Source organism: Schistocerca americana, chromosome 11, assembly GCF_021461395.2.
Source record: "Schistocerca americana isolate TAMUIC-IGC-003095 chromosome 11, iqSchAmer2.1, whole genome shotgun sequence".
In the NCBI taxonomy this organism is placed as follows: Eukaryota; Metazoa; Arthropoda; class Insecta; order Orthoptera; family Acrididae; genus Schistocerca; species Schistocerca americana.
Genome location: NC_060129.1, coordinates 17,325,719 through 17,342,058, shown reverse-complemented (window position 1 = coordinate 17,342,058; position 16,340 = coordinate 17,325,719). Strand labels below are relative to the sequence as shown.

At 37.6% G+C, this 16,340-nt stretch overlaps 1 protein-coding gene across 16 annotated transcripts in view; it reads left to right on the top strand.

Annotated features, from left to right (window-relative positions):
- Positions 1–16,340, top strand: part of LOC124553717 (zinc finger protein 708-like) — a 117,913-nt gene that overhangs the window by 59,326 nt on the left and 42,247 nt on the right. For all 16 annotated transcript variants that reach the window (XM_047127635.1, XM_047127624.1, XM_047127631.1 and 13 more), the window contains one exon: positions 270–362. In XM_047127635.1, coding sequence (XP_046983591.1) covers positions 270–362 — 93 coding nt within the window. The remainder of the gene's footprint in view (positions 1–269; positions 363–16,340) is intronic.

Sequence of the window (16,340 nt, the reverse complement as noted above, 5' to 3'; positions counted from 1 at the left end):
TAAAGCATCCCATAGTGCCTTTGAAATCAGAGTGGATTATGTGACAGGAATAGAAAGAGAAAGTATGCCAAATAAATACTACACAATGGCTGATAGCAAAATTAGAGACAATAGAACTGATTTGGATGCATTCTGACACTCACTCTTCCCAATCGATAAGAATCTCTGTAAAGTTGGATGATACTCATGAGAAAGGAATAGGTAGAGCTGTCATATACACACAGAAGTTAGCAAGCAGTTATAATTCACAGAATGTTTCCTTCTTTCAGTCCATTGAAGATCCATTGGGAATATCGTGGTCCACTGATTTTATCAAGGAGGATCCTGAATTAAATTTGGAAATGAGTGTAACTGAGAATATTGTAAGTATTTACATGTCTGATATATTGCCTGTAGTCAAGTAATAAGTCTTTTGTTAAGTTTGTAGAGTAAAAGATGCATTGCAGTGAAATTGGCAGATTGTCAGTTTTTTGGAACTTGTTGCTGTTCATAATTGTAGAGTATTCTTGTACTTCTGCACTTGACTTTCATTCCACCTGTTATGTGCTAACTCTTTTAAATAGAAATAGAAATGGAAGGGGATTGGTGACTGGTATAATCTTGTTTTATGTAGCCCTTGTTCGTATCAACTATATTGTATAATGGCTGTGTGCGATGGTCGCAAAATTCACATTTAGGTGAAGTGTAAGTTCTAATAGTGTAGGTCATTTGAGAAATATTCCTCCTTTCAATAACTTCTGATAAATGCAATTCAACAGATCATTGGCTGTTATCTTTTGTGTGAATATTATTCTTACATTTGACCTAAAAAAATTTTGGGTTATGAAAAAGAGAGATAAAATTCGTGTGTTGTAGATCAGCCCTGATACTTTGGCCACAACCTGTATATATTGTGGCAGCTTGTGTGGTGCCTGTTGTATTAGTTATAAAATTTTCAGTAATAGAATAACTCTGTAAATTTTTTACATATGATTTATGACCTTAGTAAGGTAAAGAGATGCTCAAATTGATAAATATGTCACAGGAATGAAATTAGACAATGATTGGGGAACATTTAACATACAATTGCAGAAGGTTAGGTACTGGCTTGCTCTTGATCTCATTGTTCATAATCAAACTTGTTGCAGTTGCAAAGCATTCTTCAGGCACAAAATGTTGGCTTCTTCAACACAGAAATGTGTGGTGATGATACAAGCATACAGGTCAAGGAACCAAATGATCATGCTAGGGACAGCTCACATTATGTAAAGGAGTGTAGCTGATTCACAGGTAACAGGCCAAGACTTTGACTCATGTTATGCCATTTTAAACAAATTAAAGGGATGCATTGGCATCACAAGTAGACAGGACAGTAAGTGAAACAGTAGTACTGTTGTTCCACAAGAAGGGTTTTACAGAAATGAGAATGCCACACATAGTAGTCAGGGATGTGCAAATGAGGAGCTAGGCCAAAACAATGAACAGTACAGTGTCCTAGGGCATACCTGTAGTTGTCAAAGTGGCTGGATTGTAGTTGGTGACCACTTACCGTGAAAATACAAAAGGCCATAGTGGCCTTCGTATGCAGTCAAAGAGATCACAGGTCAAACAAGATGTCTCCATGGCACCAGGGCCAGAGGTTCAGGGATAGTGTCCACTTCATGGAGTGCTGCTCCCATAGCAAGTGTGTAGAACAGTGTGTTTCTGGTTGTGTGGTCTGGAAAACCATGTCATGTGGTTGGCACTGAAATCACTGATGTGTACCTCCCCCCCACCCCACTTGTTGCTTTGAAAATATGTAACTTAGATTAAATAGTGGTAGACACCTGAGCAAATCTACAAATAGGATGTGTGATGATAACAGTGATCCTGAGAAGTACATGAAGTTGTGCAGTGAACATCTTAGCTCTGTCAGCTAGTGACATGCAGTGTTTGTGGTCTCAGGAGCATAAAATGCTAGGGCTTAATGATGCAGATAAATTGGGCTGACCATTTTGATACTGGCACATGGTCAGCAATATTCTGTATTAATTGTGAAATTGTGAACTTTTTTAGGTAAATACATGAGAAGCTAGAGCAAGCTAGCAAGATAGCAAAGTAATACTTTGCTGGAGAAGCAATTAAGTGATAGGCTGCCACATCTGTCATTGGTAGGTTCAAACAGTACATAGGTGTTATGGAGATGCTTCAGAAACTCAAATGAGAACTTCCAGAAGGAAGGTAATGTTCTTTGGAGGAACACTATGGAGATAATTTAGAGAATTGCCATTTGAACCCGATTGCTAAACAATTTCGTTGTTTCCAACATACATTGCACATAAGGACTATGATGATAAAATTTGAGAAATCGGGGCTGATATGGAGGCACATAGACAGTCTTTTTCCCTCATATTTGCGAGTGGAATGGGAATGAAAATGACCAGCAGGGTTATGGTGTACCCTTCCCAGTGCGCCATTAGCTGGATAGCGGAGTATCGATGTATGTGGAGATATTAGGTAAAATAAGTAGCTGACTAATGTAGTAGGAGCAACAGTGATATTTTACATAGTAGTAAATGTACATTTACATACAAAATAATCCATTAGCAGTTTCCATAATTAGCAGTGTCAGTAGATTAGCACTAGTCACAAACAGCTGGTTGTCAGTATACTTCAGAGGTAAATTTCCTGTGGGAGCTTCTGCCTTAAGATTTGCAGACTGGCTCACCCCACTTCCATCCACATCTTCATTTATGGAATGCAATGTGTAAATCAAGGAATGAACAAATGAATAACATTCACATCCCATCTCTAGCCAAAGCAGAGGTTACAGTGTTGAAAGCAAATTTAATTTTATGGAAAAATTTCTGAAACGTTCAATAAGACGCAACCCATCAAGGCAAATTATCATATTTTACTGAAAGAAACTATACCTGTATAAGCAATTCTTCAGGATGTTTAAAATCATCAGATTTCACAAAGCTGTAATATTGTAATAAATAAAGGTACAGAATTGGTGTCGGATTTTTACTTCTATATATGCTTGCAAATCCTTTATTTACAAAGGAACCATATGATCTTCCCATTGCTTACAATTCATGTGTGTGCACATGTGGTTTAAGGTGGTTTTCACAGCTGTGTTTAGGATCAGATTCATCATTTACTGATCACAAAAATCAAAATTCTTTTCAACACATTTAAGCAGCCATGTTATAGACTTGATCCATGCATTTGCAACCGTGTCAGTTTAGGAAACTCACTGCTGTTGGCATGTAGTATCATAGTTCATCCAATGATGTTGGAAGAGGAGGCACATATGTGGAGCCTTTCACAAACTCCTGCCAGTAAAAGAGATCGAGAGATTGGTCGATCTATGTTTTTTTCTAATATTGTCAACTCTCTTCAGTTTGTTACAGAATTCCCTTCTCTTCAGATTCAGTTCAGTGCCAATCCCATAAGTTTGATAATAAATCATGATCACTACCTACAAACTTCCTGTCCCATGTTGCACAGCACATTACCCTTATTAATGTTGCAGCTAGCAGTTCAGGTCATCCCTTGAAGACTCATTTTATAACATGTAATGTAATTAGAAACAACCTGCTACTGGAAGAAGTAGACATTACTGTACACACACTAAATGATACATACTGCGTACAATTCCTTGGTGTCTGCTTGGGTTTCAATTGAAATGGGGTCAAGAAAATGGTAAACTTCTCAGGTTGATCCCCTCAGCATTGCTCACCTTGAGGCAATTATGATAGCATCTCTTGGAGTTTTGACTTGTTTTTGGAAATATCTTCTGGGAAATCCAACTGCAAATAAATAAAATTTTTGTTACTTAATGTACAAGCCAATAGGTAGTTCCATAGTGACACGTAGGTGCAAGATCCCCTAGGTCAGTGAAGAGGTTTATGCGAGGTGTTCAGTTGTCAACATCACATCATTCGTACTATAAGCTTGTATAGGATAAATACTAATTTGTTTATAGCTGCCATGTCCTATAAGATTATACTATAGGGTAGTACTGAGTGAAAGCATGCTAGGAAGCATTTCTGCAAGTTGACACTCTGGAAGAACACTCATTAATTGCAAGGCAGAGAGATATGAGCTTTTTGGTTAACTAATTCTCATGCTGGTGCTTCCTTAATTTAATATCCATCCAAATGCCCAAGAACTTAACTCATAAATCCTCATCCAGTGCCTGTAATTGATATCTCCTTGTATCTGTAAGCCATTTGGACTTGTTTGGAGTTGCATCATGTGTGCTTATGTAAGTCTAAAGGTTGAATTTTTATTCTGTTGCCTGTAAACCAGTTGCAAGCATGATCCATTATTCTTCTGGCTGTTTTTAGTATGAGTGTGTTTGCTGATTATCAGTGTACTTATTGGCAAGCATTGCAGATTTTGAAGAAGGCATCTCCAATGGTTTTAGCACAACATATATGTAGGTCAGGATAAATCAAATGCTGAGCCCTGTGGGACATTGTATGTATTGTTTCCCCATTTTGTATTCAGTTTTCCTCCCAAGGCATCATTTATTACTATGACCCAGTTTTTGTTGCTAAGCTAAGATTCCGTTCTTGTAAGTGTAATTCTTTTAACACCATAACACTGTATTTCCTGACTAAAGGGAGATGAAGGTTGTAATGTGATGCCAATAAGGTTTCTCCACTTCTACTGCATATTTCAGTCATGCTGTAAAGTCAGCACAATATTTTAGTTATTAGATTGTTGCAATCTTAACAAGAAGAGTTCCTGCTTCTATCAGCAGATGATTCTTGTGACTGATTTGACCATTCATCTGATGAAACTGATGTCTGGTCAAGTATACACTTCCTGACTGAGTCTGATGTAACTAATTTCAATGGTCACCTCCCCCCTCCCCCCCCCCCCTAGTTTTTTCAGCTACTGTTAAGAAATTATTGTTTTCATGACCTGATATTATCTCAGTTTTTCCTAAATATTAGGCTGGTGCACAAGTTGATAATCAATTGTCATTTTTTATTTGTAGTTCACTGTTGCTCTTTGAGTCTACATATTGTCATTTTGTCATTTGAATATAGTAAGTGGAACTGTGGCCACTAGATATTGGAGTGCCAAGTGGAGAAAGAGGAGCATTGTTGGGTTCTATATAGGTGTAAAAGCAATGGAGGCAGCCAGAAACATTTGCATCCTGTTTGTATTTAATACCATTGGACAGAGCTAGTCAAGAAAATTGTTTTTTCATTCTAGGGAGAATTTTTTTGCCATTAGTGACTTACCTTCAAGGTTTGATGGAGATCGTTTAAATGCATTAATTCACAATGACCCATGTCACTGTACTTGAGAACTGGCAAATTCGATGAACTGTGGTCATTTCATGACCTTCTGATATTTGTGTGCAGTGGATAAGGCTCAAAAATAGGGTGTGTGGATACCACATGCACTTAACCAAAATCACAAAAATGGAGGCCATATGCACATTCTTGCTTGCCTTTAATCAGTTGTATGTGAACAACACTAATCATTCCTGCCCTGTATCATTATGCTGATCTGAAATGGTAGCTTTGTGCTAAAATAAGGAAAAGAAAGGAATGGTTGAGCCCAAACAAAGCATCAACAAAAAGCATCCACAAAAGATAATGTACATTCTGTGTGGTTTACTATGAATTGCATCCTTGAGATGTAACCACTGATTACTACTGACATTTACTGTCAACAGCTGAGACTGGTTGCAGATGCTGTACATGAACAATGACCAGGAAGACAGTACTCAAGGAAAATGCCTGCCCACAATCTGCTAGACTGACAAAAAACTGTACACAGGAGTTGGGGGTTGGTCATTGCACACCCACCTTATTCAACTGATATTGCACCCTCAGATTTTCTCCTTTTCTGCTCTCAATCAAACAGCCTTAAAGGAACTTCCTTTCCAGATGAAAATGTGCTCAGTGCCTTGCTTAATGAGTTCTTCGCCTTAAAACCAGGTGACTTCTACAGTTACAGAATGAAAGTCATCTCAGCATTCAGAGACTGTTGTAAATAGTGAAGGAGAATATTTTGTTGATTATTTAAGTTTCTCTTATTTGTATCTGTTATAAATTAAAATTACAGAAAGTGCCATGAACAGTATACCAACCAAATAATTGCTGCAAAAGGGTACATATGCCTTATCTTTTTTCATTTTACTGGTAAACTGTGTTTCCTTTCATCTCTGTCTAACCAGTATGTATAATGTTTAAAATAATACTTGGTCTGTTAAGCCCAGTGTCTCAATAGAGATGTTAGTATTATACATATCTTTTGCAACACAGTTAACTCGATGTGTGCTAAGTCTTCAATGATGAATCATATTGTCTTTAGTTGTCAAGTTTATAAAGAATTTAATATTTTCTCAAAATAATTCTGATCCCCCAGTAAGGTTATGGCTGAGTAAATGACAGAAGATTTTTAATTTCTTGTCACAAAATGATGTGCTCTGTTGAGAGGTTAATGTAACATATGCACGGTGGTTTCTCAGGACATTTGAGTAGTGGTGTCAGGGTCAGCTGTGTTGTGACAGTTATCCAACATCAAAGCTAATTACTCTTGTTCTGCGGTATTAGTTTAAATAATTTTAATGAACAACCCAAAGGGTTCATTGAAATATTATCAAAAAATGAGCATAGCTTCTAATACTAATTACATATGAAAAAATTCAATGAAGAATTGACAGAATCTGTAAATTAGTTATTAAATTTGTTTACTTCAGTGTAGAAATGACTGAAGCACTAAATATCCACCAATTGATGTTGGATGTTGTAAATAATTTGAATTTGTTGTATAATCAGTAGGCCTGGTAATTGCAGTGGATAAAGATACAATTATTTCTTAATGGAGTACAACAGTATACTTACTCATTAATGGTCAGTTGAATCAAAAGTAGAATTCAGCTGAGGAAAGAGTAATTCCAAGTTTCCTCTTGGACAATCACACACATGAAAAATGAGTTTCATTAATTGTTATAGTAACATTTCCTTTTCTAAATGATTGATGTGTTCACACAGTTGGCTGTGTGGAATTAAAGGTAGCTCCTCAAAGAATTTTTTAAAATTATATTTAAATCAGAAATTGTTTGAATTGCACCCTTCCTTTAAAATAAAAATACATACGGAATGGGTTACATTAGGCATGCAGTAATTGTATCTAAAACTTGTAATATTGAAGATGAAAGTCAAAAACTAATTGCATTTTGGACACCATAGATTCTATACATGGCTCGCACAAATAGCGTCATTCATAGTGCAATTTTGGATACTCTAAGAAACTAAAACTATACATAAATCATATGATTTAAACACACAAGTCTTTCAGTTTTTCATTATATTACATTTTCTTCTTAAAAGATTCATGTTGCAACTCAGTCGTATTTCCCAATTCTAAACACATAAGAAATATCGGTTGCTTTTTAAATAATCATTCGTTGATTTATTAATGTTCAGATTTGTTCAGTTCTAACAAAAAGTGCTGTCACTTTTGTATTGTGTGAAAAAATTTTAGCCTGTGGAATGGGTTTCAAAAACATTTCCATAGCCAGAGATGCCATAGATATTGTTTTATACCTCTTTTATTTAAAATTTCTACAGTGACAAACAATCCAGGATTTATCAGATCAACATGCAGATCTTTGCAAGCATCTGTTGCAATTGTCTTCATCTGCAGCATTTGATCCCCACAAGAACCACTTTCCACCGGAATACCCGGCATCCTTAGATATGAGAAGTAGTTTGGTTTTTTCAACCTTCAGGGTTGTTGGGTCAACAGTATTATGATAGTGTAAGGTAAAAAATAATAATAGTTTTGAATATGAGCAAAAAGTTTGACCTGAATGTAATTTATGCTCACGCAGTTGTCCAGAAACCATCTTCCAGTACCATAAAACGTAGTTTTTCCTTGAATCTGAGTTTGTGCACATTCATAAAAATCAGCCAGCATGCCATTTTCTTTGTTTCATCTGGTTCCACACTCCTCTCCTCATTGTACCACCAATAGCATCTGTCACAACTTCACCATTACATGCAGTAAAGAATAGCAGTCCATTTCCACTTAAAATACTTTCAATCACAAACTGGATATCGTGTACTTGTTTTCAAATAGGTAGGTACAGCCATCTCAAAAAATTATCAAATTTTTTGGAGACATGAGATCATCTTTACATCAGCTATTATTTATGTGACAACACAGCAACAGAAACTGTTTCATGTGTTAGATCTCATTGGTGATGGTGGCATGATTAAATATTCCTGCAGCATTCAGGCGCAACCTGTGAAGACTGTACTTGTGCATGTGATGAATGAGCACTTCAACTTTTGTCTTCATTAATCAAAGAAACATTATCTACAAAGTCTGTCTGTAGATTTCCAGATTTGAGAGATTGATTTTGCACATATCCCTAATTCAGCAGATTGTGAGTTTTTCATGAAGCAGTGAAATGTTAAATATAAAATTTATCAATTTCTGATACAACATCAGTGATGGTACCATTAACTTCTTTATATTTTTGTTGCCTGTCAACATCAATCAATTTTTCCATTTTACTTCTTTGTCAGTGAACTTCATTATTTAATGTGAAGTGAAGTTTAGGAGTTACAGCTTTTACACTTTTTACACGAGTTCATAGTATACATGAATTAACAGTAAACCACATGTCCCAGTAACTCCTTACCTCAAGAAAAAACGCTCTTGCCAGTGCATTCACCAGATAGTTGGCATGACACCTACATACATACATACATACATCGAGGTGTATTCAAAACCAACAAAATGTGTAATGAATGAAAGTATTTTTTATTTGCCCCATTTCTTTGTCTGCATAACATTGTTTATAAGCTCCCTGAGGTGAAAATACTATGTAGTGTTTTTGCAGCACTTTGTGCATCTTAGTCTTCGGATCTTTAAATAATTAAGTATGCCATCCGTCAGGTGCTTGACAGATTGTCATCTCTGTTGTAAAAAATTCAGCTGTTAGCTTCTCTCCTTCTTAAACCTTGTTATTCAGTTTGTGTTGTTTATGTTTCCTTAAACATTATGGAAGTTGTTGCACTTTAACAATTAATTTGTTTGTTACCGCATATTTCCATGTTGCGCTCGTGGATGTAACTATCTTTTTACTGATTTTCGTGAAGTTTATGCGGATTAGTATGAACCTAAATAGGGTTCTGATTGTTACACTCCAGTGACAAGAGTGGTTTTGCATTTACTTTCTTTGTACATACTCTTCACAACTCTTTCTTCCTCTTTTCCTTTATTTTAAAACTAGACATTTGCTAAGTTGCTCTCTTCCCTTTCTTCTGAAGTCTTGTAACATTTTCTTATATTTTTCTCTGAATTGAATCAGTTGTAATTGATTTGAATATAGTTTTGTAATATATATAGATATATATATATATCTCCCTCTCCCTCCCTCTCTCTCTCTCTCAAACTTACTATCCATTATCTTTAACAAAAAGCTAGTATTAATAATGTGTAACAATGCACCAGCCTTCATATACCGATGTATTACTCTGTAACTTATTCAGCAAATGAAACTTTTATTGTTTCATCCACAAAATAATTTCCCCATAAATTCTTTTCTTTACAGTACATTTGTTTAAAAAATTGTTTAGGTTGAATTTAACTAACAAAAAATGTAAACTTTGTTCCTGACCTACCTTCTTTGTAGTAAGAATCATTGACGTTAAATTCTTCTTTGGATATCACAACTTAATCAGTATTTTTAGTTGCAAATCTGGCCGCAAACATGATGAATTTAAACTTAAAATGCCTGTAACACTGTAGCCAAACTAAATGTATTTTGTAACATGGTGTATGCAGTTTAAATCAGCACACAGGAAGTGTCATAATGATCAGTAAGTTAGGTATGGTATGTTATGACAGTCTTCATATCATTGTAACCTCTACTTGTAACTTTCAAAAAATAGATGTGAGAAATTATTTATATTTTTCCTCCCCAGACAGGAAAATAGATACTACAGCTAAACCATGATGCAAAAAACAAAGATAAGGTTCAGAAAATTATATTTTACTCTTGTGCTTACATTTTGGAATGACTCAAAACTACAAATTGGTCAGACAAAATGGCTGGCCATGACTTAACTTCAGGAGGTGGAATAGCTAGTACTGACAATGCACGCACACAAAAGTACAAGCAACTTCCCTAGCTCAGGGAATGATTAGTTCCTTCATCTGGAAAGAGGAAGGTTAGGAAAGAAGGGCAGGTCACTGAGACCCAAAGAGTGTCACTCACAAGGAAACATCGTCAGTTGGGCCTTATATTTTAGAGAGAACAAAAGCACTCCATATTTTATGGAGTAAGACACACTTTTATCTTCAAAAAATTTCGTGCAACATTCAGGTGTGTCTTTTACTCAAAATGTAAAAATGTCCTTTATTTGATGTAAAATTCCTGCCAGGCTTAAAAAACAGGCCATATATTCAATGCTGTTGGGAACCTATCTATCTGGCAACACTGGATTCAACTGGCAGCAGCAGTGCACCGATGCGATGAACATGAGTTGTGGAGCTTCACAAGCTTGCTAACACTGTCCCTCCTGCCCTACCATCACAAACCCAGAACACTGTCTAGCCTATGATGTGTCACTGCAGTCTACAGTGCCAGTGAACTTGAACTGAAAGTCATTTGTATTATCGGTAACAGAAGAGTATTTTCTTTAGTAGTTTCCTAATGGAAAAAAGAGAGGTTTCATATGATGTGAGCTATAAATTGAAGGTAATAGCATATGCAGAACAATATGGAAACAGAGCAGCTGGGTGACATTTAGGTCCTCCTCCACCAGAAAGAGCCATTCGTGATTGGCTTGCTAGTAAGGAAGAACTGAAAATAATGAGGAAGACTCAATGTGCAAATTGAGGACTGAATGCAAAATGGCCAAAACTACACTGTTATCCAAAATTAAAGCAGCAAACAACACCCCTGTCCTGTGCTTAATTCATGATACAGTCCTACATACTGTCAACCAGATGTCTGTATGATCGTGTTCTGCATGGAAGATGGCATTCCGGTCAACTGAGAACTATGCCAATGATGTCAGGGCATGTATGAAATGAGGTAGTGTTTTTTGGGTAACCCCACATCCACAGTAACTGTGTACACAGCTACAGACAGTGCAGTATGACACAGAGAAAATGCCTACCAGACTCGGCAGTGGAGGGCCGTAGGAAGAAAGGAAGCAGGACAGTAAAAAGTTAATGTGGGCTGATGGATTTGTGTGAATTGTTCCAGTGTTTCTTGGATGGGGTGACAGCTCATAGAGACTGAAACTATATCCCAAAGTCCAGGGCAGGGCTGACCATGTGCGACTTCAGAAGAGAGCACCATTATTTTGCTGCAAGGTCACAACAGACTGCCTTAGAACTGCATGGCAACTGGCATATGAGCTTGCATCATCCACGGGACATGTTGTATCAAAGTAAACTGTGTGCATATGTCTTTGGCGGAGTGGCCTTCATTGTTGGAGACTGCTGTATGTCTAGCTCTGACACATCTTCACAGAAGTCAGCATCTAGAGTGAACAGACAGCTTGCTTATGACTCAGGGCAGGCTGCCCTGTCTTGCATTCTTTTTGCTGGACCCATGCTGCATTCCAGGATGTCACTCTGTGTGTCACAGTCATGTGGCATAGGCTGTGATAGTGGGACAAGAATCATGTAGTATACAAACTGCTGAGTACTTCGGCACTCCAGTTTGTTTCTTTAGGGTTTAAGGCATGTGTTATAAATAGTATTCTGGTGGCAAGTGATGAAAAGCTTCTGTCTTTCCACTAGCATGTTGCAGCATTGGCTGTTGCTATACTATGCACAGCTGGCTCTGCTTTGCAAAGCAAGTTGTCCATGTTTTGCTTCACAATGCATAACACTCTCACCCGTCTGCAGCTGGCTCTGTTTCAACTCTCTTCTGCTCTGGCGTATTCTTTTACCATTGATGGTCGATACACTACATTGACCTTTTAATTAAGACTGTCTCTCAGGTTGACCAAACTAAACTACCCATTACATCAGTGTTACTGGCGACCATTATTTCCAGCGTTATTTTCCCTCTTAAGAATCGTTCTAACAATTAGTTACCTGAACCTTTTCACTGAATCTTACACATTTCCATAGACCCCCTTGCCCTGAACCTTAACTGGAACACCATGGTACTAATTTCGTTACTGTGCTTCTTGCACAATCATTTCATACTCTCTACTCCTCACTTAAAAGCGAAAATAAATCAGTTATTCTTCATATTATATCACTGTGAATTCTGCTTCATTCTGCTGCTTTTATGATTCAATTATCCAATGAGGTGGAATCTGAACTATGGCTGGGTCTGAACTTGGTGGTGTTCTTTGTTTTTCATGTACCGGAACACCACCAGGCTCAGCAGAACGAGTGCTGCTGTGGTGGTTAGTATGACAATAGTCAGTGTTGTCTCTTTCCAGTGCTGATTTTCACAATATGAATTTACACACTGCATAAGGTTTCCAGGGAGATTGGTCCCTCCTGCTGATTCAGAAGTGTTTTTATAGATAACATTAGTTCTGGCTCTAGAGTTTGATATAAGCTTCTCAGATTTGTGGCATGTGGCGCTTCCATGGGCTCCTTTGGCCAGTACAAATGTGGCTGGGAAATACTAAAGTGAGTTATCTCTGCAGCCACGGTGGACAGGCAGAAAGTAGGCCCCATTATGTTGAATACTGTTCCATTTAATAAGAAAGCATTCACCTTTCATTCTACCCTCCTTGATGTACCCCTCCATTTCTTGCAACAACTATCTGCTACTACCATGTTCTCAAAGCTAGGGTACAATCCATGTGCCTTGACCTGCTGCAAGTACGATTCTGGCTGGACCACTTTTTAATTGCATTTTCTTTCCTCCTTTGTCCCATTAGCAATTTCACTGCACAGGAATCCTGCCCCACTCATATTACCATACGTGGACAGACTATGATTCTCTCAGTGGCATTTTTGTAACTTTGCTTCCTCCATTTCTACATATCTTCCTTTGTCTTTTGCAGTTAATAAGTCGCTGAGTTTTTACTCTTACAAATTTCTTTAGTATTCCCCATGTGATGAGTTATGCACAAATTATGTAGCACTCATGATGTGCTTGTTTCCCTGCTGCTGTTACAGAAATGGAAATGGAAACTTTTCTTCCATCAGTTCTCACTGATGCTGCAGCTACTCCAAATTAAAGGGCAAGCCTTTGTGCTCAGGTTCTGAAACCAACCTCATCTTCAGTAACAGTTCCTTCTGTACTTTCCTTAGACCCTTTAAATACTGCCCTTCTTGCAACAAATTTACCCCTAGCTGAAACACTATCTTCTATGGACTGCAGCCGTTTTATTAACTACTTCCCTATTCAAGACCTCTACTTGGGTTTCTGGTTCCCTGATATTCTGAGTAATATGAATACTGCTGCTTTTCTACTTCAGCTATCTGCATTTCCATGCATCTTCTCAGTTTTATATATAAGTTCAAAATCTTATTCGCTTAGCCTTACTGTTCATCATGTCAACCTATTGGGAATGATTCTTTAACCCCAACAACCATTTTAATGCCACATGAGCTGTTATTACTCTAAATGTTTTACTGTACAGATAAAATTTGAAATACGTGAGTCCGCAAATAAGGTTAGCATCCCATTCTCCATTGTGGAATTATTTCATTCTTCAGAATTCAGTTCCCTTGAGCATAAGCTACTGAATGTTCTGCACATTCCACCTCTTCTGATGAGACACAGCCTGTTGCATGGTTATCATGCATCACATAATAAAGCAAATTCGCTATTAAAATCAGGAAACGGCACAATTGGACTCAATTTTAAAGCTTCTTTTAACTCCTCGAAAGCATGCTGGCACTGTTCTGACCATACAAACTTGGTACCCTTCTTTTAACAATTGTGTAACCTTCTGGCAATATCGGCATATCCTTTTATCAACCACTGGTAATAGTTCACAAGTCGATAATGATTGCAACTCTTTTACAGATTAAGGTACAGGAAATTCCCATACAGCTCTAATTAATCTTGGGTCTGTCTTAACTCCATCTTGTGGTATGTCCTCGGTATGCTATCTAACCTTAGGAATACTTCCCTTAACCACTGCATATGCTATTTGATATCACTTCCATAGACAATTATTTCACAAAGATACACAGAGCTTTGCCATTGTTTCAGACTTCTGGGTATTGCGTCCAACAATCTCTGAAATGTTACAGGTGCATTTTTAATGAGGATGGCATCCGTCTGATTAGGTAGTCGTCCCAGGGTGCCTGAAATTCTGTTTTGTCAGTCCTGCGGTGCAGGCTCTATCTGGTGATACTCACTCGTCAAATCCTTTGTTAAAAATATTAGCATAGCTCTAAATTATCCATAATTTCTGTGATGTTTGGGAAAGAGTAGGCATCCATTATGGTTTTCACATTTAGGTGTCTGTAATCATACCAAAACCTCTATTTTTTGCAGAACTATTCCTGCCCACTGTTGACATTACATTCTTCAATTATTCCATCTTTCAGCTGTTGATCGATTAATAACTCCAAAAGTGGGTGCAAGTACCTAGCTATTCTGTATGGCTTGTGGTAGACTGAAGATTTATTTCCTATAGGTATGTAGTGTTGTGTAATAAGCGTACCTGATAATAGTCCTTTTGGAGAAAATAAATCACTGAATTCCAGAAGTAGTTCTGTCATCTGTTCCCTATTGCTTCCCTCTAGAGGCTTCACTTTTGGTCCTCATACAGCTTCAGTGATGTCTGGCAGTTCTCCATGGCTGACTCCCCCACATGTCCCATCCTTCTTCCTCCAAGATATTAGCAATTAGCAAATGGTTTGTTAATCATATGCCCTATGTGCTGAAATGGTACATAGAAACAGATATGTGCATGATATTTCTGTTAAATGAACAACCCACCTGATCTAATACTTCATTCTCTTCTAATGGTTCCATCACACACAAAATTCATACCGGCAAGCTAGACTCAACAGTGACACAAAGTAATTTCCAGGACCCTTAGATACATAATCATGCGAATAAAGTCTTTCTATGGGTGTTGTTGGTTTAATTGATTCACCTTTCGCAGCACTCTCCTTGCCGCCTCTCTACCTTGACTTAACCTAACTGAACCATTTTTCTGCCACTTTCCACCCTGTGTAGCTGGAAGTTGATTATGGCACAATGCTGATAAAAGAAATCTAATCCCAGAATCATGTCATAGGCCTCAATTTAGTGTGCCACAATCTGTAATTATTGTTTCAATTAAGCCGTATCCAGGTGGATGCCTAAGTCCACTGTCCTAATGGTGTGATGTCTTTATTCCCACTCCTCGCAGTCTGTACTGTGGTGGGTCCAATTGCTTACATTCCACCAAATCACTACTGGTGACTGAAACATGTTCTCCTGTGTCTCATAATATCATGGAATCCTTTTTCCCTACTATTCTTCTTATCGCATCCACTTCTGCATACAGTTTTGTAGCATCTAGTCTTACTAAGAAGACCATAGGTGGACCAGGGGTCCCAGCTAGTGTTAAATACCTCACTTCTCCCTGCTCCTCTACTTTTAAAACTGTTACTTATTCACATCACCATGAGGCTGGGGACACTTTGTCGTTACATGGCCTGTTTGCCCAAACTTGAAATGTTTTATGTTAGCTGCAAACACTGTCCATTTGCCCTGCATTCCAGTCGACAAATTGATCTCCTCACACTCTGTAGTTAACCGCACTGCTGTGCGCAAATCTTTCGGACACCCTGTCCACACACATTCTGACATTTCCGCATGCAGCCCACATAAAAAAGAATTGGAGACCCTCTGCTCTGCTTCTTGCAAAATATCATTGACCTCAGCATCCTACCCTAATGCATTAATTTTCCTCATCCTATCTGCAAATTCTTTCACAGTTTTTGTATTTTTCTTAATTATTGCCGCTAGTTGTTCCCTATAGTGTTTGGCAATATTTTGCTCCATATATCTTTGAATAACCCTTCTTTAAATTCTTGGAATGTTGTGGCTCCCTTCAGAGCTCCTGTATACGATAAATATGTTTATACTTCCCCTGTTCGTCTCTTTGGAACAGTAAATAATACTTCATTAGACCAACCTTGCATCTGAGCCAAATATCGAAGGTGAAGACCTGCTCATTGTTGGTTTTTTTATCAGGGGTAAGGAGCAATTAAACAGTTGAACTTTTATCTGACAAATTTACACTCTGTTGAATGATTGTGATCGTGTCAGGCGACTAAGTTCTTTACTATCTGCTGGTAATTGTGCTACCTTCTGTAACAAAATGCATTCTGCTTCTAGTTATGGCACACCTTATGTGTCTGGTTCTATTGAAGCTTCGTCCTTGACAACACTCACT